This window comes from Opisthocomus hoazin, chromosome 4 (assembly GCF_030867145.1).
Source record: "Opisthocomus hoazin isolate bOpiHoa1 chromosome 4, bOpiHoa1.hap1, whole genome shotgun sequence".
Classification (NCBI taxonomy): Eukaryota; Metazoa; Chordata; class Aves; order Opisthocomiformes; family Opisthocomidae; genus Opisthocomus; species Opisthocomus hoazin.
The window spans coordinates 75,241,001-75,251,344 of NC_134417.1; the positions used below are offsets into that span (position 1 = coordinate 75,241,001).

Consider the following 10,344-nt stretch of genomic DNA (forward strand, 5'->3'; position numbering starts at 1 on the left):
CGGAAGTGAAGCCGGCAGGGCGAAGTGAGGGCGCGTCGGAAGGCTGGATCGCGCGTGGGTCGCGGCTCTGGGCGGAGTCGGGAGGGAGGCCGGGCCGGCAGGTGACTGCCCGCGCGCGGTGGGAGGTGCGGGTGAGGCTGGGGGTGCGCGTGGAGCGCGCGCGGTACCTGCGGTAGGTGTCCCCGCCCACGCCGGTAGGTCGGCGCGCGCCGCCCTGAGGGCGCCTGAAGGGAGCCGGGCCGGGCCGGGCCGCGGGGCCAGGGCAGGGCGGGAGCGCCGCCGCCACCGGTCCCCGGGGGAGGTGGGAGCCCGGGGCTGCGCCGGCCGGGCGCGGCTGACCCGGCTCTGTGGTGCCGCGGGTCCTCGGCGCGGCCCGGCGCGACCCGGCCCTCTCCTCCCACCCGCGCTTTGACACTCTGGGGGCGTCGAAACGGTGAGACGGGAACCCCTGCGGGATCTTGGTCTGTGGGGTGATCGTGGGGCAGCAGAAGTTCAGTGGTTTACTTTGGCATTGGAGTTTTTTTGTTCTCTGTATAAAAGCTGTTGGAAGTTGTCTCGTGTTCACAGTTTTGAAATACTGTAGTTGTCAGTCCTGGCCTACCTTGAGGCCTTTGACAGCTGCACACTGCCACTGGCTTGTTTGTTTATGGAATTCTGGCTGTACATTGTGTTGTTGCAAACTTTGTGTCTACACCAGTAACAAAGTCCAGTTTTCGCCATAGCTCTTGGCATCGGCGGTGGTTGTTGAAGCTGTGGATGTTTGCTGATGATACACAGGAGCTGGCAGCAGTCCGAGAGAAGGGCCGAGGTCGATCGTCAAAACTTACAATGTCATTGGGCCTACAGATGTAAGCTCTGCTTCAAAAAACATGACTCTTTTGGGAGAATTAGCTATATCTAAAGTTGGATTGTTTCATGTTCTAACTGGACTGGTAAACTCTGCGAGATACAAAGTCTAATTTGAGCTGGTTTTTATGGTAAGGTTTTGCCAGTTGAATAAAAGTGGTTTCAAAGAAACAGTTTTCCATGGTTGCAAGCGTCTGTGTAAATGTACTTTATATGGGTGCAAAATTGAATTACACTGAAATAGATTAAACCAACTGAGCAGATGAATAAAGAAATTCCCTGTAAATTTTTGCACCAAATTAACCAAGTTGATTTTGAACAATGCCATAGACTGCTTCTAACTTCATGTTAACATGATAAGCTTGTAACTAGAGAGATCTGGGTTGAATTCCTGTCTTGTCTACACCTGTAACCCGGGGGGGATTTAAGTACCTGTGGCCTAGATTCATAAAGCAATCCAGATGTTATGTCCAGCAGCTGTGTAGTGTGTACTGAGCACCTGCACCTCAGAGTGAATCTGTCGTATGGGGTAGGCAGGCCGCTGTGCTTGGTGTGGTTTGTACTCTCTTAGTTCATATGTAATACTTGAAGTGATTCTTACGTTCAGGAAGTAAAATTGCTGAAAGGTTGTCTCTAAATTTTTTAAAATGCTGAACATATTTACATCTGGACGTTTAATACAAATATCTCTTTTTGTGGTGCTGTAGCTCTGTATGTTTATATTCACTAGAGTGCATTACCAGTATGGTACAGTTTTATAATGATATTGAATATTACAACTTTTCTTCACAGATTGTTTTTTCTTTTTAATAACTGTTACACAAGACCTTACATTGCATCTGCACATGACCATTCCCTTCTACTTTACAAGGATTGGGAAAAAACTGTCCAGTATGATATGCCCGTCTTTGATCTATGCCTTGTAATTGGAGCATGTTCATCTTTTCACAGCACTGGGTGCAAGCACAGGGACTTACTGTTTGCAAGCTCATCTCTCCTTACAGATGTGAGCAAATGCAAAGATTTAAACAACTAGAAGTACTTTGACTTTGTGTAACGTATGCTAATAGTTTGGTAAAGAAAGTAGAGTGTAAAAGACAGACCAAGGAACACAAAGCAGAATCTAGAGCAAGGAGCATCTGGAAGTGAGGATTCTTTTGTTTTGTGGTTTGCTCTTACAAAACTTGAGCTTGTGTCGTTTTTTGAAGCTTGTGACCTGTGTCTCTGGAGTCATTTGATGTTATGCACACTGGTGGTGTCCAGCAGGGTCTTAAAGGACTGGTGTGATAACTGTAAACATGGGTTAATCGTGAGTAGGAAGATGACGCAGTTCCCATTGGCTGCTCACCTGCCTTCTACTGTGGTTCCAGGTCACTTACTGCTCTCCACAGTGATAAAAGGCTGTCAGACTCCAGAGCATCAAGAGAAAAGGCACTGAATAACTGAAGGATTTGGAAACTTAGCGTTTAGTGAATTTCTTTAATTGTTTCATTTAGTCTGTCTTGATTAACGTGGGAAAACGCTTTTTCATTTATTTGTTTTCAGTGATAAAAGTAGCTGGTATATAAACTAAAACAAAAATCAATAAACATTGTAAAGCAAATGCTGGGGTGCTAGCAGCTAGGTTGAGTCTTTAATATGTAGTTGTTAGAAGTTGCTGATTGCCATTTTGGTTACGTGTTATAGTGCCAGGACAAAAAAAAAGTACAACTTGCAGCTCAGTTAACCATCTTTTTGTACTGCATACTATACCAACTAAAAGTAATAATTTCTAAAAATTGCTGATTTTATATATATTACAAATATATATATATATTGTTTTAGAATTGATAAGTAAACACATAGTTAGATTTTTACATCAAGAATTTAATTAATTTCCTAAAAGGAAGTTCAGTGTTGCTTTTCTTTAAGCATTTTTTAAACATGGACAAATCATGTGCTGCAATTCATGCTGATACTGGTGTTGATTTCTCTAAGGAAACAAAATAACATGTTGAGAGCTTCTTGCTTAATCTTTGTTGGAGATCCAACTTCCCTAGTGATTTTTGTGGGGTTTTTTGTGTTTTTTTTTCCCCTGATGATAGAGTGTTTTCATGATGTGTTTTCTCTCTCTTTCTCTCTTGCTTTAAACAAACCTACACTCCGTACGATTCTGTTATAGGAGTGTCATGGTTCTTCACAAATCACTTGCTTGGTTTGCCATCCCTTCAGAAGAGAATTGGATGCAACTGTTCCAGCCTTGCTGTTGCACAACTTTGTGAGTTTTCTGCATATTAAAGTTGGTCTTACATTTGTTTCTTTTTAGAAAAAAATATAAGATATCAAAGGCATCCTGGGAGATGGGAAAAATGCATGTTTTGTTAACATTTTGGTTACAAGAAGGTAATTTAGTTAATCTTCATTACTTGTGAATTTGTACTTAAAAGTAAGACTACTAAAGGAAAAACTAATTGGTTCTGTATTCCTATAAAAATATTATTTGTAGATAGTATTAGATTTGGGTGTCTTTGTTTACACTGAGGACATGGACTGTTTGAAGATGGATTTGTCAGTGGAAGTGAGCTGGAACTATGCAGGAGAGGGGAGTGAGTCTTATTCTGAAAAATACCTCACTGGCACTGATAAAGTCATAACTGGGTTTATGTTTGAATTCTTGTTCTGAATTTCATATGCTTTAGGGTTTTTTCCTAGTTGTTTGCTGAAGGACTAATTGCTGGTTTGTTTTTTTTTCTTTTTGAAGCAGTTGAGTGTCAAGTTGGCTTGGGAAAAAAAAAAAAAGACAAACCAACCCAACAGAAGATGTTTCACGTTGTTCAGTATCGACCTTTAAGACTAATAACCCAAAACAGTCTTTCTAGGATATGTTTAAAACTGGTGCTTTCAAGACCTGTCGCATTTGCACAGATATGGAAGTTGTGGTTCTCAAGCCATTCTCTTGTTGGAAACAAAAATATTGTCCTGATGGGACCTCCAGGTGCTGGGAAAACAACGGTTGGGAGAATAGTAGGTCAGAAACTAGATTGCCCTGTCATAGACATAGATGATGATGTCCTTGAAACAACCTGGAATATGAGTGTGTCGGAAAAACTGCAGGATGTTGGTAATGAGCAATTTTTAGAGGAGGAAGGAAAAGCCCTGTTGAAGTTTTCAGCATCTGGAAGTGTCATTTCCCTTACTGGGTCCAATCCAATGCATGCTGCTGGCATGCAGCATATGAAGAAAAATGGAATAATTGTATATCTGGATGTGCCCGCAACAGTCATTATGAGCAGGCTGAAATCGATGAAAGTGGATCGCATCGTGGGCCAGTCTCCTGGTATTTCTCTCAAGGACATACTTCAGTTTAGGAAGCAGTTCTACAAAAGGTGGTATGACATCCGTGTTCTTTGTGGAGGGGATGTTGCAGCAGAGGTTGTGGCAAAAAAGGTACTTGATGCTGTGAAGAGATACCAAAACTCAGAACTGGAAACTTTCATTTCAACCCGGTCTAGTGGGTCTGGAAGGAGAACGGAAAAAGATTCTCGTAAATTTTTCAGTGACGTTGTTACTGAGGGCTTAGCCCCTGATGGAGGACTCTTTGTTCCTGAGAGAGGACTTCCAAAATTCACTGCTGGAGAATGGCAAAGCCTAGTAGAAGCAACTTACATTGAGAGAGCCCAAGCGATGCTAGAAAGATGCATACATCCTGCTGACATTCCTGCTTCTAAGCTGGCAGAAATAATTGGAACTGCTTATGGAGACAACTTTACTTGTTCTAAAATTGCCCCAGTTAGGCATCTGGCAGGCAATCAGTTTCTCCTTGAGTTATTTCATGGACCAACAGCATCATTTAAAGATTTTGCATTACAGATGGTGCCACATATATTTGCATACTGCATTCCCAGAAGCTGCAATTACTTGGTTCTGGTAGCTACTTCTGGTGACACAGGGAGTGCTGTCCTAGATGGCTTTAGTCGTCTCCATGACACTGACAAACAGAGAATAGCTGTGATGAATTTTTTTCCTGAGGATGGAGTAAGCCCAATTCAAAAATCACAGATGATTTGCTGTCAGAAAGAAAATGCCTGGTCAGTAGGTGTCAAATCTGATTTTGATTTTTGCCAGACAGCTATAAAGCAAATCTTTACTAATTCTGATTATACTGGCTTCCTTACAGTAGAATATGGAACAGCTTTAGCTGCAGCAAACTCCATAAACTGGGCACGACTGCTTCCTCAGATAGTTTATCATGCCTCTGCATACCTTGATCTTGTTGATCAAGGTATTATTCCTTTTGGAAGCCCTGTAGATGTTTGCATTCCTACAGGAAACTTTGGCAACATATTAGCCGCTTTGTATGCCAAAATGATGGGAATTCCTATTAGAAAATGTATTTGTGCTTCCAATGAAAACAATGTTTTGACTGACTTCATAAGAACAGGTGTTTATGATCTGAGGGGAAGAAAACTAATTCCCACTTTTTCACCAGCAGTAGATATTCTGAAGTCCTCCAATCTTGAGAGATGCTTGCACCTGATTGCTAATGAGGATGGACAACTGGTGACACAATTCTATAACCAGCTGGAAAATCAGGGCCACTTCCAGCTACGGAAAGATCTACTTGAAAAGCTTCAGCAGGACTTGGTGGCTGGATGGTGCTCTGAGGAGGACTGTCTCGCTGCCATTCACTCTGTATACAGTACTACAGGATATATTTTGGATACACACACAGCTGTTGCTAAAGTAGTTGCAGATCGATTACAAGATAGAACTTGCCCAATTATTATTTCATCTACGGCTCATTATTCTAAGTTTGCACCTGCTATCTTGAGGGCCTTGAGGATTGCAGAAATAAAACAGAATCCATTAAGTCAGCTTCACTTGCTGAGTTCTTACAGCCCTCTGCCTCCAGTCCACTGGGGCCTATTAGAGACCCTGAAAAAGCAGGGGAATGAGGATCACCAGGTCTGTGCTGCTGATATGAGTACGCTGATGTCCCATATAGAAACCTTAATTCAAAATCATTTTATGAAAGTTTTCTGAACAGCTGATCAGATGTCCACTGTGTCAATTGTGATACCTTCTAAAGAAGCTGCATGTTTTAATAAAGTCATGATTCATCTGGCCTATGTCCAGTCCACAGCATAATGTCTGCAGTTCTATACACAATTGTCAAGTTTTCAACAGTATTTGGAAGTAGTGTGTGTGAGATGTCTAGTAGTGGTGAAAGGTTGTGAACTGAGAGTACAAAAGACTGGAATACTTTTTTGCAGGTCATACATAGTAGAGACAGTCGTGTCGGCTTTGCTTGGTGGTGCTGTCTCCTTCACATGCCTGAAGCATTCTCCATGGAAAGAGGAAGATAATGAAGCCTGACCTTTATGAAAGTAATAGCTCCTGTTTTGTAGCAAGAATGATGTGATCATTTGGTCAGTGGGTGATTAGTTAAACTTGCTTCACTTAGGGCACTGAATCAATAAGATATTGTAGTGATGCTTGTATGTTATTAATGAGGGTTTATTTCACTGCAAAAATTGAAGTATACTTGTATTGTTAATCCTTGAACCATTCAATTTGGTGGTATGTTATCTTCTAGTATAATGTTTTTATGTACTGAGAGGGCAGCATTTGTGTTTTTTTAAAAAAAAAAAAAAAAAAGAAATCTGGTTATTTTGTTTTTCAGGCTTTTTTTCCTTCCAGAAATTTGCCTGTGTAAAACAGAATCCTTCATTCAATATTTTTAATAATTTTTAAGATGTGACTCTTACTCCAATGTGTTGTAGTCTCTTTGCTAGATATTTCTATTTTGAACTTCAAACTTTAGAATCTTTTTTTAATTCTGTAGAAGAATTTGCTAATAGTAGCAGCAGTCTCCTTAAATAACAACCAGACTTCACCATTTATTTACATTAATTTCTTGTATTCTAAGTTTTTGGAATATGTGTTTTACCTTTGAGGTCGTATAGCTTTCTTGTTCTAATTACTTTTGATTTCATATTTTTGTTAAATTAATTTCCTTTATAGTCTATTCATGGTTTGCATGAATTAGTATAAGAAAGAAACTTCCTAAAGTGCTTGGCATCTCATCAAGGAAAGAGAAGGATGAATTCCAGTGTCTGGGAAGTGTGATAGCATCAGAGGTATTCATTGTGTAACATAAAATAGATCTATGTTAGCAATCTGGGTTTGCTAATGACAGGCTCTTTATTGTTTTTTTGCATCAGACTAAAAAATACAACAGATTGCTCGAGGAGATCATGTGGTTATGGACAAATGTATTCTGCTAACTGTAGGTTATATTTGTCAAGGCCATAAAATATAACTACATTTCACATTAAGAGAAATGGTAAAATGATGTATTGGCAAGCCTTGAATGGCATGCAGTTGCAGGTAAAGAGCTAAGAGTCATCAAATGTGAGGACTTGTAGCTATGGGAGGTTGTGTTTCCCACGAAGATTTGAGTAGCAAAAGTATTGGCAAGAGAGTTGGTAATTGATCACATTTTTTGCCTCTTCAAGAGGCAGCATCTCCTTGATATCAGGACTCACTGGGGGCTTTGAACCATATGTTGCCATATCCCTCAGCTTCCTCTGTGTGTCTGCTTGTACTTTTTGCTACATCAGAGGTGAAGAAGACGCCATCTAGCAAACTATTTAAAAAAAATGTCATTACTTCCAGTGTAGGGTAAAAGACCCAAGCATGATGTGCATTTTCCACAGTCAGTACATTATACAGTAAAATTAAATGTAGTGCATGACAAAGGTTTGACACAATAGCTTTCCAGATTCTGCCATTCTTGGATGCTTTTTTAGGATCTTTCTAGTTCTTTTCTCTGGTCAATCCTTGTTCACTATTTCTGTAGTAACTTTGGGAAATTTTTTTTTTTTTTTTCACATGATCATAGAACAACCCATATTGGGTGGCACCTCAAAACATCCAGCCTTTTGTGGGAAAGAGAGCCTAGATGAGATTATATAGCACCTTGTCCAGTCGTGTCTTAAAAATCCCCAGCAATGGGGACTCTACTACACAGAATCACACACACACAGAATAGTAGCGGTTGGAAGGGAGCTCTGTGGGTCATCTAGTCCAACCCTCCTGCCGAAGCAGGGTCACCTACAGCAAGCTGCACAGGACCCTGTCCAGGCGGGTCTTGAATATCTCCAGAGAAGGAGACTCCACAACCTTCCTGGGCAGCCTGTTCCAGTGCTCCGTCACCCTCAGAGTGAAGAAGTTCTTCCTCATGTTCAGACGGAACTTCCTGTGCTTCAGTTTGTGCCCATTGCCCCTTGTCCTGTCACTGGGCACCACTGAAAAGAGCTTGGCCCCATCCTCCTGACACCCACCCTGCAAATATTTGTAAGCATTTATAAGGTCCCCTCTCAGCCTTCTCTTCTTCAGGCTGAACAAGCCCAGCTCCCTCAACCTCTCCTCGTAGGGGAGATGTTCCAGTCCCCTCACCATCCTTGTAGCCCTCCGCTGGACTCTCTCCAGTAGCTCTTCATCTTTCTTGAAGTGGGGAGCCCAGAACTGGACACAGTACTCCAGATGAGGCCTCACTAGGGCAGTGTAGAGGGGAAGGAGAACCTCCCTTGTCCTGCTGGCCACACTCTTCTTGATGCACCCCAGGATCCCATTGGCTTTCTTGGCAGCCAGGGCACACTGCTGGCTCATGGTTAACCTGTCGTCCACCAGGACACCCAGGTCCCTCTCCGCAGAGCTGCTCTCCAGCAGGTCCACCCCAAGCCTGTACTGGTGCATGAGGTTGTTCCTCCCCAGGTGCAGGACCCTGCATTTGCCTTTGTTGAACCTCATCAGGTTCCTCTCTGCCCAGCTTTCCGTCCCTGGGTAGGCTGTTCCAGTGATTGAGTGTTCTCACTGTGAAAAATTTCTCTCTTATATCAAGATGAAACTTCTCCTGGTGCAACTTGTACCCATCTCCCATTGTTGTCTCTGTGTGGCTCTGTCCTTTCTGTAGCTGCCATTTAAGTACTGGAAAACTGTGATGAGGTGCCCTCTGAGCCTCCTCCAGGGTGAAGAGACTGAACTCACTCAGTCTCCCCTCAGAGGGCAGAGGAATTTTTGTCATTTTCCAGACATGACATGAGAAAGACCGTAAATAGTAATTAAAATAAATAATCCAAGTTCTGTAAGAAAAAGTTGTGTAAGCATATTGCCAAAAAAGAGGTGTTGCTTGTGTAGGTGATCTTGTATTGTGTCCGTCTTGCATTTCTGTATGTTTCAGTCTGATTCTCACAGTAGCTCCAAGTGGAAAAAAAAAATGCAGTGCTTTCACTGGATGTTCTCAGTATAAAACTAGAATTCTAAACCTTAAAAAACCCCCAAAATCTCAAAAAAAAATCCAGCTGCCTGCATTCAAGTACTGGAACAGGAATTGGTTTCAGCATAAAGACTCTGTGGAAACCCTGTAGTACCTGCTTCCATGGGGCTTAATGCCATTTGACATCATAAGGCAGTTTGTCCCACGCTGTTACAAACTTCATAGAAATGTCTACAAAGAAGAGCTTGTTTTCATAGAAGGTACCTGAAAGAGAAAAGCTGAGATTCTAAACAAGATTAGGCTAGAAGCCAATGTCGTACCTTGAGTTAGGTGATTATTAGATAAAACAGTCAGAACTAAACTAACAGGATTTATTTTGTCATGACTCAATCAATATTTCAAAGTTCATGGCAGTAATTCAAGCTTGATTTGAAGGAGAAAGTGTTAGTAAAATTTCTGGTTGCTATTTTCATATCACATGAGGCATTATAGCAGTTGATACGAATTGAAGAAGTAGAAAATGAGCAGCTGTATTTAGTTATGGGCTTTCAATATGGACATAAGGTGTATAAAGGCAGTGGTTGAAGAGCGCGTATGGTATTAGTACATTTATCAAAATGTCTAAAGGCTTTTACAGTACAGTATTTACTTATTTTTAAAAACAATGAATTAATGTTTGGACTTTCTTCTAACTTCAGTGAACTGTTTTTGTGCATTACATCTGCTTGTGAGTTCTAGTAATGGGAACTATAAAATGCTGCAGTAGTGTCATGATCCTGGATGTACACAGTATTTCTGACAAAGTGGTGATGCTGTGTTGTGGTAGCTGTGATGTACAATCTTCTCTTGCCTTGAATGCTCCTTGTCCTGCTGGGCCTGGAGGAATGGAAGAAAAGACCTTTCCAGTGTACTCGTTGCTATAGCTGACTGTGGGGAGATAGGATAGTGAGGGAAGAAATCCTGCTGCCTGCCCAGCCTGGCTTTTCTAAATGTCAGTCAGCAAAATACTGTGGTTTAACAAACATTGTGCTACTGTTACTGCACTTTTTTCCCTGCTATCAGTATTACAAAAGATTCAAAGGGCATTAATGATAAAGAATGGACACAAGTGCCTTTTTTTTTTTTCTTTTACAGACATTGTGCAGACTGAATGTTGTCATGCAATATTTTAACTTCTTAAGGCAAAAATGATGTGGTAATGATGCACAAAAGCAAATCTACATTGTGGTGGCTAGCAG

General features: G+C 41.5%; 1 protein-coding gene across 5 annotated transcripts; it reads left to right on the forward strand.

The window, feature by feature from the left end:
• Positions 1–17: 17 nt before the first annotated feature.
• Positions 18–7,080, forward strand: THNSL1 (threonine synthase like 1). 5 transcript variants are annotated; one of them, XM_075419548.1, is made up of 3 exons: positions 18–101; positions 3,008–3,103; positions 3,587–7,080. In XM_075419548.1, the coding sequence occupies exon 3, from the start codon at positions 3,646–3,648 to the stop codon at positions 5,866–5,868; it is 2,223 nt and encodes a 740-aa protein (XP_075275663.1). In that variant the 5' UTR covers positions 18–101; positions 3,008–3,103; positions 3,587–3,645; the 3' UTR covers positions 5,869–7,080. The 5 variants fall into 5 exon arrangements, with proteins under 5 accessions (XP_075275663.1, XP_075275665.1, XP_075275664.1 ...); XM_075419550.1 differs by lacking the exon at positions 18–101 and adding an exon at positions 155–172; XM_075419549.1 differs by lacking the exon at positions 18–101 and adding an exon at positions 276–433.
• The last annotated feature ends 3,264 nt before the right edge of the window (positions 7,081–10,344 follow it).

Coding starts and splice junctions, on each gene's coding strand:
- THNSL1 (XM_075419548.1), top strand. CDS start 3,646: ATGTTTCACGTTGTTCAGTATCGACCTTTAAGACTAATAACCCAAAAC.